Source organism: Ciconia boyciana, chromosome 8 (genome assembly GCF_034638445.1).
Source record: "Ciconia boyciana chromosome 8, ASM3463844v1, whole genome shotgun sequence".
NCBI classification, from domain to species: domain Eukaryota; kingdom Metazoa; phylum Chordata; class Aves; order Ciconiiformes; family Ciconiidae; genus Ciconia; species Ciconia boyciana.
This window is the reverse complement of record NC_132941.1, coordinates 59,370,290-59,385,905: the sequence shown is the minus strand read 5'-3', so window position 1 is coordinate 59,385,905 and position 15,616 is coordinate 59,370,290. Positions and strand designations below refer to the sequence as shown.

The 15,616-nt window shown below is 42.4% G+C and overlaps 1 protein-coding gene across 1 annotated transcript in view; it reads left to right on the top strand.

The window, feature by feature from the left end:
• The first annotated feature begins 9,660 nt into the window (after positions 1-9,660).
• Positions 9,661-15,616, top strand: part of PDZD8 (PDZ domain containing 8) — a 66,839-nt gene continuing 60,883 nt past the window's right edge. Inside the window, exon 1 of the mRNA XM_072870389.1 lies at positions 9,661-10,732. Within this exon, the coding sequence (XP_072726490.1) occupies positions 9,819-10,732 (914 nt within the window). The 5' untranslated portion in view covers positions 9,661-9,818. The remainder of the gene's footprint in view (positions 10,733-15,616) is intronic.

Genomic DNA, 15,616 nt, shown 5'->3' with positions numbered 1-15,616 from the left:
CGCCCTGCCTCCCCCAGCCCCGCTCCCGAGCATGATGTGCCTCCCCAGCCCCTTGTGTTCTACCCTCTTTCCATTGCTTGTGTGCTACCAGTTTGGGGGATCTTTGGCCACAACCTGCTCAGGTTTTCCTCGTGAGATTCTTTCTACTCCCGTACCCCTTCCTCCTCCTCCCAAGAGGAGAGGGAGCTCTTACAGGTTCATTTTCCAGACCAGCTGTGTGTTGACAAATAATTATGCAATATTTAGTGGATATTTACTGACTGCAAAGGAAAGCAAGCCTGCAGTGATCTACGGGAAAACAAGGCAGGGATCATCTTTTCAAGCCTCGACAAAGGGGTTTTGTTGGATGACTACCTCACAGCAGCATCTGCAGTGGAAACAGTTAATAGTTGTATTTAAAAAAACATGAACATGAGACTAAGGTAGAACATTTAAAAATAACTGTTCTTAATGTTGCTACGGAGACCTTTATTATAGCCATTGTACGTGATGTGCATTGATTATATTCCACGTAGGTAACATTTCTCTCTGACTAGCAGAAGCTGACAATACTCCCACTTGTACGAGACGGTATGTAGGAGCGTACAGGTTGTGGAACTACACAACAGTTGAGAGGAGGTTTACTTGGTTTTCAACTCTTAAAACTTTGTAGATGTGCAGTTTTAGTACTCCACTGATGTGCAGTTTTTCGCCCTTGCAGATATCCCTTGTTTAATACATTCTGCCTTTTCTAAAGCAGAAGTGCTTAGGATCATGGTAATTGGGGTGATAAACGCAGCAATCCTATTATAAAAATAAGGGCTATCATTCATATGGCTGGCAGTGCATGCATCTGGAGCTCCCTCAGTCAAATCTGAGTAGTTTCAACAAATGGCATGCAAACAAAAACTGCATTGATTGAATTAAAGATTTTATTTGTCTTTAAGCCTAGTTAATTAGGTCACAGTACTGAAGGCAGAAAATGTATTGCTGGTGCTCATGTAGTTACATGGGCTGCTTTTTTTAAATGCTTTTGAGAAAATGTTGCTGATCAAAAGCGGTTAAGTCAAAATCTTGGCAAAAAACCACAAAGTTTTCATTACCATATTCTAAGCTTTAAACATTCCAATAAAAATAACAGTATTTGGAAACGCAGTCCTCACAGAACTTCAGTTTCACTTTTTATATGACAGTTTTCATCTTCCTGGCTTTTTTTTTTAATATTGACTCGGATTAAATAACCTTGTACGGATGACAAATTTTAGCAGAAATTATTCAGGAAGCCAAGCTTCTTTAGGGCTTATTTCAGAGAAGTTTTAAATTTCATATTGAAAATATTTACTTCAGTTTTTCCATTTGTTAGATGGAGAGCTCAATAAGTAAATTCAAACAGAAGTGTATAGGCTGCATTTCAGGCAGCTGTGGTTTTAGAGACACGCTTCTAAAATTATTGGAATAACTGAAAAGTTGTAGGTGGGTAGTGGGAGGAATTTCTAATTTGCTGCGATACTGAGGACAACAGACAAGTTCCTCACTTCTTTTAGCCCGCAGACTAGAATTTCACCTTCTCAGTCTATCCAGCATCCTCAGCATCACTGGGTGCCCACGAAAAAAGGATAGAAATTGAAGAGAATGAAAACTGTATGAATATCCATGAGTTTTGCCTTCTGGCTTAATGAAGCTAGTCTGCCCGAAAGTGGGGAAATTATCCTTCTGTTAAGAAGGATTTGAATTTTTTTCTCTATCAGTAGTTGGGAAGTGAACATGAAGAACATTGATTTAAATCACGCCTCTGCCAGAGGTTTTTATCTACTTTTACTGTTAATCCAAACATGAGAACAACACCCCCCTAATATTTTCCTAATTATTTTTGATACTTTCCTTGTCTAGGTAGTTCATTTAGCCCATTCCCCTGCAATGTCCTATGTATAAACAAGGTAGAAAGTGTGAAAAAGTTATGGCACAGCCTCAGTGTTGAAGGATAAGGCCAGATCTTTCTGTTACTACAGAGATAATACAAACGCAAAATGTTTGTGAAACTACGAGTTGCTTCTGTGCTTTCAAATGTCACTTTTTGAGTGCGAAACATGAGGTCATGTTTCTGGGTGAATTTAAATTTGGTGGTGTTTGCCTTGCTCTGAATAGACTCCAAACAGAAGCAGCGCAGACAGCGTAGTATGAAACCAGACTATTAAATAAACTCTAATGGGAAAAAGACAGGAATTGTAGTGTTAAGCTTTCTCAGCTGAAACGTGTTACTAATGGTATTTACAGAGATTTCAGTAATATAGCTATTTGTCTTACATAGTTGAACAGAGTAACATATTATTACAAGAATGTAGCCCAGATTGATATGTATATGTATTACACATGCATACATATACATATACATATGTGGTCCACTGTGTGCAATGATTATTATTTGTCATTAAACATAGTCTTTGGGCCATCTCCTGAAGAACAGCTACTTGAGTTTGTGCAAAAATATGTTGTGAAGAGAATAAAACTACATGTGTAAAGATTAGCCATGGGAGTCTGCATGCATCTTTTCATCCTCTGAATAAGGAAGCATCAATACAGGCATGGGAAGACGGTTGTGAAAACCTGTTAGTAGGAAGGTACAGAAATGAGAATATGTAAATAAGTGTTTCCGTTCACCTTTCCCGAGCTTCCTACCAATACAAAAGATCATGCAACAAAAAGCCAACCTATTTTTCCATGTTCAAACGGCCTTGAGTTAATACAAGGAATGGAGCTGAAATGGTCATCTTCCCACTCCGCGGTGGGAACTGAGGAAACTGTTTCTTTACTTAGTGCTTGTCAGCCTCAACTCTAAAATAGGTATTTTCTTCCCCCAGATTTATTGACATCAAAATGCCTAGTCTAGCTTCCACTGCCTGGAACAATTTATTTTCATTTTAGTTTAAACTGTTAGGTTGGAGGAGGGGGGCTGACCAAACGGGAGAGAAAATGGAAGGATCTCTTCAGGCACCTGTGAAAAGTTCAGCTCTGCAAACACGTTTACGTATGCTTAGATGGACGGCTTTTATGTACAGCCCCCTGCCGATGGCTATAAGCACGGAGAAGCCCAAGGAGCCCCAGAGGTGTGGTACAAAGGCATGCCTGCCCAATGCACCTACACAGACCACACCTTCTCCATAGAGTAAGTAGATGACCTGACCAGTAAAGTCTTTTTTTTCCTTTTTAGTGGCTTGCTACCACATATGAAACTTAGAGGAAATTCGAGAGGCAAAGGTGAATAACAGAGAAATCCCAGAATCTTCCTTTTCCAAGAAACCTCACGGATCTGGGCTCAAATTTCTGAGCTACTCCTTCTGGCTTGGAGCATTGGGGCAGCTTCCCTCAAATCCTCTACTGTCCCCTTATTTAGCTTTTCTTTCCAGCTGAGCCAGCGTGAGGATACATGGGAGCTGCGAGCAGCTACAGAAACCCAAGACCCGCCACGGCATGTCACTGATCCCAGGACTGTAGCTGGTGAAATTGGATTACCGAGTATCTGCACAAGTAAGCACTCTCCTGAGACCAGGACACAGATCTTGGGCTTGGATTGTTGAAATGCCAGGCGGTTCTTTCCCACTCCCTTGGTGCAGCCCTTTCACCCCCCTCCCCCTTCATGGCCATAAAGGCTAATAAAGAGTCTCAGCTCTGCACCGAAATGGCTGCAGCACGTGTTCAGCTCTGACCTTACCGCAGGGGTGGTAACATCCAGCAGAAGGGAGGAAGCTTCTCACCGTGGCCTGATTTGGCCGAGCTTATCTGGAGGCTAACGAGACAGAGCAGATGCTCTGCGACCGGCTGCTGCTGGGACCGGAGGCAGAAACCCCAGCCCAGCCGCCGCACAAGCCATGAAAGCAACCAACTACCTGCAGACCAATGCAGGGAATTACGCTTTTAATGAAGGGCAAGTGAGGCACAAAGCCTCACAGGGACCCTCATCTCAAAAATTACGTCCATCCCTGAAGTGTGTATTAACTCTTTAGCCATTGAACCCTTACACAAACTCAAAATTGCTTTTTAATGCAGTTTCTTGAAGCCTCTTCATCAGCCAGAGGCTGCTTTGGACTAATCCAGGAAGTGAGCCAAGTACTAAAAAAAATAATGTGAGGTTGTAGAACGTCTGAAACATATTGATCTTAGTGTAATTACACTTGAAATGTATTAGGGGAAGTAGCTAAAACAATCTCCACTCTGAGAAAGATGATTTTGGAGCATGCAAGAGGGCCTCGGGGAGGCTGCCTGCAATTCTTATGAGGGATGGTGAATTTGCTTCAGAGTATGCAAGGAAAAGGTACTTGAGTGAACACTAAATGACAAATGTGATAATAACTGTCCCAAACATATCACTTTCTAAAGCTTAAGCAAGCTAGCATTTACATGAATACCAGAAGTCAGCAAAGCAAATGCAGTAAGAAGCAAAATACATGTGACAAACCTCACTTGTGTCTGCGAATTAAAGAACAGTTCCTGGACTTAAAATGTAACAGCAGACAGGGAATAAAGGAAATCTTCAGTTTGCCTTGGATACTGGTAATACAAAAAGACTGAATTTGTTATATTTACATTTAAAATGTTGGTTTTGGTTTTTGGTTTTTTTTTTCAATCTTGGAAAAGTTATCTCAGTGTTACAGTTCCTAAGTGGAGGACCTTGTTTCCTGATATAATAAAAGCCAGGGTCTGGGTGAGATAGTAACAGAATCCCTAATTAAAAGACAGGATATTTTAGGCTTGAATATGAGCCTCTTGAAGTAAGTATCCAAAGCGCCTTTACATAAAAAATATTAAGCTCTTAATTAAACAAGCATAACATACTTTTGATGATAATTAAAGATGAGCTTCAGTCAAAACACTGGATTTGTATTTGGGCCAAACTAAACCTTGGATGTGAACCCTCACTGTCTTTTTGTTTTGACACGTTCTGATCCAAACTGTTTGGGCTCTAAGCCACTATTACTAAACAACTCAAGTGCTTTACGTGTTGCATGTAAGACTGCAAAGCTGTTTATAACCAACCAGAGTATCCCTGTTGTGAGACAGATCACATTACACTGGCAAATTGAGACTCAAAGTTAAAAGCCTCTTTTTTCAGAAATGAATGTCAATTTGGGGCATCCGCATCTTTGGGCAGCGAATAGAGTTTTTTTTCTGCCGCTGCAAACAGTATTCACAATTCCAAAATAAACTGCAGTTTCTCATTAGCTCTGAAAATTGAGGTTTAGGAGTCTCAGGTAGGATCCAACCAAAAAGCAGCATGTAAAATGCATTCCAATCCTAAAAACGTGGGTCTAGCTTCCTTTTCTGAATTCATATGGCGAGTCATTTCTACGATAGCAATAAACCCCCCTAAAGTTCTCAACTGCCATCCTTAAAACTATCTAAATGTTGAGGGTCAGATTTTTCAGTAGGATAAATGGATGCGTTCAACTCAATGGATCCAACAATTCATGATCCGCTGGCGGTTCTCTATAGCACTAATACAGCCTAAATATGATTGAGTCACCCAAACTGTATTTTTTTCCTCCACTTCTGAGTGGAGGAGCTTAGCTCATGACAGTGAAATGTACTTGAGGAGTTTGGAAATGAACACTGAGCCACAAGAGATGGACCGTCCTCTGTGCAAGGAATGGTCTCAGAGGGGTCGCGACAGATGAGCTCCTCCAGGCAAGCTGAACAGAAGTCTTCCCAGGGACCAGCTGGAGGTAGGGTGGGCCCTTTCTGCCAGCACTGGGAGCAAACTCATACTGCAACCTGCCTCTTCAAAAGGCAGACTTTAAAAAAAAAGGAATTTAGATTATTTCAAAGGAAATCTAACATGCTTCAAAGCCTCAGTGCTTTTAATGAGGTTTACTCCAATAAAATGTAGGATCGTCTGACAATAAGACGACATTGTGCTTGGCAGAGCTCAGAACTAGAACTGGAAACAGTTCTGCTTACTGCATTTCATCTTTTTTTTTTTTTAACATATCTTCAGAATTGGACCAGACCAGCTGCTCTCCATGCAGCATATCCTGTCTGAAATTGTAGTTGCCTGAGGACGGTCAAAAGAAAAGGACACCCCACAGCAGTCTGTCACCAGTGTAACTTCCAGCAATCTTTGTATTTAATAGCCTTCAATGGATTTTTTGTTCCTCATGAATTTACCTAATCACTTTCTAAATCCTGTTTCATGCAGCACCATGAGAATGATAATCTAATTTTGGTCTCTAAGACATGTAATACAAAAACAATAGGAGGCCCAGAAAAGAATGAAATAATTTTGCTAACATATTACAAAAGCAGGCAACAACTCCAGTCCAGTGATGAAGAAAATTACTAAAACCACTCATTACAAAACAGCCCAGCACTTCCTGCTTTGAAAAATAATCTATTTGGACTACTTTGCAGCTTTGAAAAAAACCCAACCACCTGTAATCGCTCTTCTAAGCTTGTGATATGGGTGTTTCTTTCCTCAGCACCATGATGTGAACTTTAAAGTGTGCCTCTTTGACTGCTCCTGCTGTCATTAAAATGCTCCTAAACCCAAAGATCCTTGGATCAGTCATGAATGAGATGAGTCAAGAGGAATGTTCCCAGGGTGCCACTACTCCATTTACAACAGGAGGATTGGCTCACACACACGTCCTTTCTGTGAATTTATGCTACTTGTTCTCTATTAAATTACCCGGCTCTACATATTTTGCAATCTTTGTACACTTGCACTGTTGCAATCTCCTGCAAAATGTTGAAAATGCGTTTTGAAGTTCTATACTTACAGGTTTGTTGCTGTCATGTCCTAAATTGATTTGCAAAAGAAAAGAGTATTTTCCTTGTCTAAGTATAGGTGAAATATCCCTTTTAATAAACTCTCCCCTAGTACTTTGTAAAAAAATCAAATATGCATATAAGGCCAGTTGGGGTTTTTTTTTGCATGTCTTGCATCCTATTTACTTAATTTCCAGTTGCTCAAAGTGCAAATAGTTGAGTATATTCTACACAGTTTTACAAAGCTCTATGTAACCAGGGTGGAAACTGGTGAGATTGCATACACCTTTCTATTTATCCAGACTTCCAGAAAATGCCATAGTAATTTTAAATTGAAGCCAAAGTAAAATATGCTTTTAAAGGCCATTTTTAGATGGTATTATGATGAATCTTTTTTTTCTCCGCTACTTGACAAATTTAAATAATATTCTTATTTCAATCCTATTTTATGTTATATAACACTTTTTGCACATCCTTTTTTTATTCGTGTTAACACATTTGCCGCCATTTCCCTTTATTTGTTCATTCTCATTGAAAATGCTAAAACACGCCTGATTCTTGCTTCATAAGATGTCTTTAAGATAACACGGGTCCTGTTGAAAATGTTCCTGGGAGAGGAAAAAGTGATTACGGAGCTGAACATTTCAGAGGCTATGAAGCTGCCATCAGATGCACAAAATATGGCAAATTTCCTATTCTGCTTGTTTAAGAGAAGGAAATACTCAGTTGAGACATCTGCAACATGACTTTTTGTTTTTTTCTCCTGCTGCTCCTCCTGACCCAAAACCAAGGCTGCTATTGCCTTTCTGAATATATTACTCCTTATCTGAAAAGTCATTTAAGTGCAAATCCAAAACCTTTCCATTCTTACCGCATATGCCTGTATTAGCCATGGTAAAGGCCCATAACAGAGTGGTTCAAATGTTCGTAACAGAGCAGTTCTAATGACCTCTCTGGTATTTCTATAGAAATGCTCTGTTAAACACCCAAGCATTTCAACTTGCAGTCACAAGACCTATAAAAAATTCATACTCCGAATCTCTAGTTTCAAACCACAGCACTGCATCATTAAGAGCTTTTCAATCCTCCCACCCCACACACTTTATGAAGCGGGAAGGAGAAGAGGGCTTTTATCTTCCTGGCATTTAAATTTCACATTTTCTTCTCCTCTTGTTTGCATTTTTAAGTAGTTCTGGAGGTTGGCAAAAAAAACCAACCAACACTGTGAGCCTGAGTTTTCTTTTATTCTATTAAAATATAACATTATCTAAGAACCTTTTAGCTAGATATTTAACTAAAAATGAAAACAGGTGTAAAAACCAAGCTTTATCACTTAAGTAACTTTTGTCTTAATTGTGGCTTTCAGAAATTATAAAACTTCTATTTCAAGATTGAAAGAAAAGACTACCCCTGACACAGGGAAGCACCCGGAAAAACAACGTGCAGCTATCATAGTACATTCTCCAGCAGTACATACAGCTTTGATCCAGCCTTTAAATGAGTTTGCCGGATTAGAATAACAGGTTTTTTGGAAGTATGTTTGTATTTTCCAGTAAAAATATGGTTATTTTATATGACACTTCTGTAAACCAAATTTGAATATAATGGGTCTTCTAGGTTAGTCTCTCAAAACGACCCTTTCTGAAGTCTCCACACATGTTCTTCCCACTCACTGTAGCCCTGCCTCATGTCATGTTTCTTCTTTCTATCCTTGTTCACTGCTTTTAAAGCAATTTTTATAAATGTCCGTTCTTCCTGGTTCTCAGTTTGATTGGCTGCCACTTGCCCTGCCTCCTGCATGGATTGCATCTCTTGCCTCCCGTGTTACCTCTCTGACTTCAACGAAGCCGCAGTCTGTCCTACAAAGAAACCACTGTCCTCGACTGTCGTGGTAGTTCAGTCCTACACGCAAGACAACAGAACAGCATCTCACGTACATCCCAGGCTGAAATACCATGATATTGTGCACAGTTCTCAGCTTTCTTTTCTTCATATTCCTTTCCTCCACGTTTGGTTGTTTTTTTTACTTCATTTATTCAATGACAGCTTTTAAGCATTAGTAAATAGTTGAAGAGGATGGAAACAGGTTTATACCTTATCACCAATAACAGCAGAGCTTGATAAAACATCAACTATGTAGTATTTTCAAAATTTGCTAAAAGCACCTCTCAGCAGCAGGAAACGAAGAGGTTCTAGGAGGTCACAGAACTCCCACGAAAACAGGTTTTGTCTTTGCCCTTCCCCAGAGCAATTTTACGAAAACAATCACTATCTGCCTGCCTATTTCTGAAGAGGCTAAAATGTCCTTTCTCTCTCATCACTCCTCGTACGTTCCTTGGGCAACGAAGTGCCCACGGAAACCGGTCACCCTCCCACAGGCGGGACCTTTTCCCTCTCCGTCCCCCCGCGCAGCGGCGATGCCTTTACCGCTGCAGGCGACGGCGCCCCAGACACCCCCCTCGACTGACACTTAACAGCATTCGCCTAAATTCCCCCCCCCAGCCTTCTTTGGCGAAGTAACGATAAACCGAGCCGCAGTCATGGTCCTGCTCGTTCACAGGCGGCGGCGGGGACGGGTCGGCCGCCGCAGAGCCCCCCTCCCGCGCGACCGTGCCGAGGGACGGGCTTTGGGGGGAGCTCCGGAGGCTCGCACGCTCTGTGCGTGTGTCTCCGCTCCCGTGCGCCCCGGGAGCGGGTCGCTGCCGAGAGCCGCGGCCCGCCCCGCCGGCCCGCCCGCCGCCCCCTCAGCCCGCCGGGCTACCCACAGCGGAGACGCTCCCCCCGCGCGCATGCGCCCGCCGCGCTGTGACGCCACCCCGCGCGGCGCCGCGACGTACCCAGCGAACCCTTCCCTTCTCCGCCAATGGGGCCGCGCGGAGGCTCCGGCCGCGCCGCCGTTGGCTGGCCCCGGCCCGGCCCCGCCCCCTGCCCGCCGCCGCGGAGAGGGCGGTGGGGGGACCCGGATGAGGCAGCCTCGGGCGGCCGCGGCCGTTAAACGCCGGCCTGCGGGCGCGGCCCCCGCCATGGCGGCGGCGCGGTGAGGGCAGCGCGCTCGGGGCGCGGCGGGGGGCGCGGCGAGGATGCTGCTGGTCTATGTGATCCTGCTCTCGGCGCTGGCCGGCTGCTTCCTCACGCTCCTGCTCCAGCTCCTGCTCCTCTACAGGAAGAAACCGGAGCCCCCCGGCGCGGCCGAAGCTTCTGACGGCCTCGTCTACGCCCGCGTCGCGGCCGACCACAGCCTCAGGGACTACCTCCAGGGTTCGGAGCCGACCGGCAGCCAGGCGTCTCCGGAGCCGGCCCCCGGCCCGTCCACGGCCTCAGTGCCGGCCGCCGCCGCGGCACCCGCCGCCGCCCCGGGCCCGGAGCCCAGCGCCAAGCAGCCGCCGCAGCAGCAGCAGCCGCAGCCAGAGCCCCCTCCGGCCCCCTCCTCCCGCGAGGAGACGTGCCACTTCCTCAATGCTATCTTCCTCTTCCTCTTCAGGGAGCTCAGGGACACGGCCCTGGTCAGGAACTGGGTCACCAAGAAGATCAAGGTGGAGTTCGAGGAGCTGCTCCAGGCCAAGATGACGGGGAAGGTGCTGGAGGGGCTCAGCCTCAGGGACGTCTCTCTCGGCAACGTCCTGCCCGTCTTCAAAGCTGTCAAGCTCATTCGGCCAGTGGTCTGCAACGAAGAGGGCTGCCCTGAGGAGCTGGGCTTTGAGGTAGACCTGGAGTACAACGGTGGCTTCCACTTGGCCATCGATGCCGACTTGGTCTTTGGCAAGTCAGCCTACCTCTTTGTCAAGATCTCCCGGGTGATGGGGAAGCTGAAGCTGGTCTTCACGCGCCTGCCCTTCACGCACTGGTACTTCTCTTTTATGGATGACCCTGTGATACTGTTTGAAGTGAAGTCTCAGTTTGAAGGGAGGCCCATGCCTCAGCTTACTTCCATCATTGTGAACCAGTTCAAGAAAGTTATTAAGCGCAAGCACACCTTACCCAATTATAAAATCAGGTATGATGTCCTGTGTCCTCAATGTTACTTTGGGTGGCGTGCATTAGAATTACTGTTTTGCTCTTAACAGGTAAAAAGAGATTTCTGTTGGCAGTTCTGCAGTAGGGGTACTTGTACGTTGCTTGTCTGATATCAAAAGCCTTCCATGAAGGTAAGCATGGTCTTCTGTTTATAAGAGGTGAAGAAGCCATTGCACAGTGAGATTGTGACATGCCCCAAACTACGTGTAACTAAATGGCAGAATTAGTAGGTATCAAAAATTTTGGGATCCTGTCAGGTGTCCAACAATAGGACTGTGATATCCTTCTTTGGAAAAGCTAGAAGGATGGCTCTGTGGAACAGTGTGTGGGTTTGGGGTGTCCTTCTCCCAAGCCTCTGCCACTGGTGAGCCACCTGGGCAAGACTTGTGGCTTGTGCTTACCTATAGAGGTAAGGTGGTTGTTACTTAGTGTGAGAAAGGATAAAGTTCACTCTAGGGAATAATTTTGAGATCCCATGATAGATGGCGTCCTCTTCCTTTTCAATTTATCAAAGAAATTCAGCAACTTTGGGGAAACCTAGAAGTTGATAAAGAGAAGTATTGCCACTATTGTAGTAAGTAAAACTTTTGGGGAACTCTTGGCTTTTTGGTCTCTTATTGTAAGATAGTATGTTTTCTTTTATAAATGCACACACTGCAGCACAGATTGCATTATATATTGAATATAATGAAATGTTCAGTGATATTTCTGTAGTGGAAGTGGCAAGTGGCATCTTTACTTTGATTCTACCCTCATTTCTGATTAAAGGATACTGGATATCATATCACTGTTCAGGTACCATGTTCCCTTTCTGTCATGTGTCTTACCACTCTTAGGATACCATGTTTTGTTTCTCTTTTGTTTGTTCTTTGTAGTTTGTATTATGTGTTAAGTAAGGATTTTTGTTTTGTTTACCATGTTCTTCTGCAGTAAGCCTTTTCTCTGAAATTCCTCAGACATGAGTAACTGAAAATGCCTATTTGAATTTTGAAGTGCAATTAGCTTTGCAGTGATGTAATTTTCAAAGCTTTTTCAGCTGGTTCTTCTGCAATCAAATTTATAAGAGTTCTCATGAAAATGGATGTGTAAAATATCCAAGATTTAGAAAGCCCTGAAAAGGCAGTAAGTAGTTTATTCAAGTAACGCAGTGGTCCTTTCAAATTTTGAGGTATTAAATTGCTCTCCAGAAGGCCCTGGGCAGCAGTGAAGCTGTCAAGCACAAGTTTGCTTCCATTCTCTTATTGTGTTGGAAAGAGACTGCAGCTGTTAACTGTGGAGAAGAGCCCAAAGGAGAGGCTGGGATAGCACAGTTGTGGTGCAGAGTGAGCACTCTTGGCATAGCGAGAAAGAGCAAGTAGAGCAAATGATCTTAACACTCTCTAGACAAGTTTTTATGGTGCCTGTGGAACCAGTGATGATATGCTCCTCCCCTTCAGCAGAGAAAGACATATGTGTTCATTATTCCTCTGGGAGATGCACCTGGGTAGTAGGGCACTCTCATCATTTATTTAGAGGTAATGAATTTTCCACATATTTTTCACACTATGTGCCAGAAAGAATGGATGAGGCGTGTGTGAGCAGCTGACATGTTGGAGGGTCTGGAGGGGAAAATAAGGAAAGAAGCAGAGCATGGTGTTTGGGACAGAAATGAGTAGAAGTGTGGGGATAGAAGGTAACTAACACTGAGAACAATATAGGAAGCATAAATTATTATAGAACTAAGAAGAATGTTATTTTAAAATCTTCTCTTTAAGTTATAAGGAATGGGGAATTTGTGAATGCTTGAGAGGGAAATACAGTATCATAGCTGGCTTTCACTAGGTAGTAGGCTGGTAGCACAGGGTGGCAAAAGTTCAGTGAAACAGTGTCCAACTCTATATATGGTACTTTTGACCTTTAAATTTTATGCCATGTTCTGAACATGTCATTCTGACCTGCTGTGTTGTGAAGGGGGAAGGCAGGACACTAAGCTTAATGTGCATTAATGAAATTATCTTAAGGAAGGAAGATTGGGTCATTGGTGTCCTAACTGTCTAGACCTTGCCTTTAAAGCTTCAAGTGGGAACACAGACCCCTGCATGGGAACCTTTAGCTGTATGTGAACCCTTAGCTGTCCACAGTTGCCTAAGGTTTTGTGGAACACAGGCTGAAAACACATATTCACCAGTGTGTCTCAGGTGAGTTTATGTAGGTAGATCCCTAGACAGCAAAACTTGGTAACACCCAAGTAGTAACGATACACTGTTCTGTGGTGGTATAGTTGAGAATTGAGGCATTTTGGTTTAAATGGTATGGAGAACTGATTTGGAAAATCAATCCTCCTGCTGATAAGATGCAAAATTTGGTAGTTTTAATAAAATTTGTAGGAGTACATTGGCTTAGGATTATGGTATGTTAATATATTCCTTAGCAAAGTATGTATAGGAAGAAGTCAGGAGAGTTTCACAACTGCTTAATAACCTGTTACCTTACTTAAAGTTTAACAATTTCTCATCTACAGGGAATGTGCTTATGCTCTCCCCATTTTTTTCCTGTGGCCTATATGCCTTTTGTTTAAGTACATAGTCAATGTTTGCTTCCATATGTAGTTCAAAACATTTTTGATGTCTCCCTGCTCTTGCTCAAGTAACTTTATAACTAAATCTTTGAATAGCAGTAATTACAACCTTGTAAACAAAAGCACTTGGAGTGCGGGAAGTTCTCTTTTCAGCTGGTTAAAGGGGCACTTTGTTACCCTGCTAGCTTCCAGACTCAAGTCCACAAAGGAATTTTGTCTTGTTTCAAGATGCTAAGTAGCATTAAAAATATTCCATTTTCTTTGCCTTTTGTATTAGGCGACTTCTAGAGGTTATTAGTTGGTAGTGAATGGCATAAGAAGAGAACTTTTGCCAATAGTTCATTTTGAACGTCCTATAACCAAGTTTGTGTAAAGCACATATCCCCCCCCCCCCCCCCCCCCGTTATTTCATTGTAAAATACCGCATTAAAAAAATAAGTTTTGTGTCTTCATGTGTGTATTGTCTGTTGCTACAGCCAAATTACTATACACATAATTTTGTATTCTTTCCACTTATTTACAAAATTTTATGGAGCAAAGCAGTGATTAGTAAGATTGTGTTCTTTTGTATCATCTATTGCTAGGAGTGACTTTGTGCGATGTGCATAATGGTAGCTTGAAAGTAGAAGGTGGCCTCTTGCATTCCTGATGCACTCTGAAATGTCTATGAGGGGAGGCAATGTAGACTAGTAAGTGCATTTTAAAGTTCGTTTAGCATTTTATGTACAATTTTCTCCATAAAAGCAATTGTCTACTAATTGTAAAAGGAGGGATGCACTTTATGTCTAAACAAATAAGTAGTAATTTGTGTTTTATTCTAATAGTGTGTGATCACTTTTCTTTGGCACTTTAAGAAATGTCTTTGTGTCTGGCAAAACACCCTATTTTGAAGCTGCTCTGCCATTGAATGGCAATTGCTATCTCTTATAGTCTAATTTGGTTAAGTCTCTGGAAGTAAGGCTGCTGGTAAAATTCACTGAATGGTAGGCTTTTTTTCTTTTTTTAGTCATCATTGATAAAGGATTTGTCCAATTCAGTTGGTAGTAGCAAGAGTTACTACTGTTTTATAGCTAACTTTAATCTTAATATAGTTGTTGTTACTGTGTAATAGAAATGTAAACAGCTTTTCTGAAAGCATTGTGGTCTGTCAGAAGTTTCTTGTTCAGATGTGGGGAAGATCTAAAATGACAGGTTGGGGTTTTTGTTTGGTTTTTTTTTACCCAATATACATGAGTTCTGGTGCACTCTTGAGAAACTTAGATAACTGTGCATCAAGATTTTTTTTTTAATAACTAGCCCTAACTTCAGTAAGGTAATGAAGAGTTGTAGGTATCATTTATTTGGCTCTACATAATCCATAACTCTATTTTGACTTGAATTAACTATTTAAATTACACCTTTTTTTAGTTCTAAGACAAATTGATCAGCAGGTGGAGCTTGAGAAGGAGCATGGAAAGCCTTGACTTCCCTGTTGGTTGGTTGTGATGTCAGCTATCTGTGTTCTGCAGGGCAGCCACTGACCCACCAGCTCTGTCTTGCTGTCCCAAAATCTCTAATGCTGGCACTCTCAGGAACCATATTTAGTCAGTTTTGCCCATTGGCGTAGCTTGACTTGGCACTGGATTTTTCATGTAGGTTTCTTTTACTGGAGCAGGATGGTAGATACCAATTATCAGCGCAAAGTGGAGTTTATCTAGCAGCCTGAACCCAGCCTTTGGTTTTTCATTGTAAATACTAAAACAGTTCTTTAAAAGTAGTATCATAGACATTGTTCATGTTGGTTTTAACTTTCTATATCATGTCCTTTTAATAGTCGGATAAAGCAGTTAACGCTAAGCTGTAGTTACTAGCATTGCCATAGTGTGTTTAGTATTTAGAGATACGTAGTAAGGATTATTTCAGGTGTCTATCTCCTTGCTTGCTTGTGCTGTTGCAGGTGTCACAGGTTCATTTCTGTTAGTTCTCTAATGAGCTGTACCTTGCTCATTAATCTATTATTAAGCTGCTTATTGGTGGCAATGTTGATTCTACCCCCCATCGTGTCATGTATATAGGTACACTAATTATGCTGTATTTTCTAGCCTATTCTTAACAGTCAGCTGTAGTTTTGTTTTGAGCAGGTCCTGATCTCGCTTTCTGTATGTTTTGGAGAGCTTTGGTTTTTGAGCTCTTTCTAGACAATAAAAATACACTTTACCATAATGAAGATACAAAGCCCTTTGTGTGTATGTAAAGGGTGAGGAGGAAGTACTTGCTGTGTAGTCTCCCTCCAGAATTTAATTTCCCGGTATTTCTTAATCAATGATG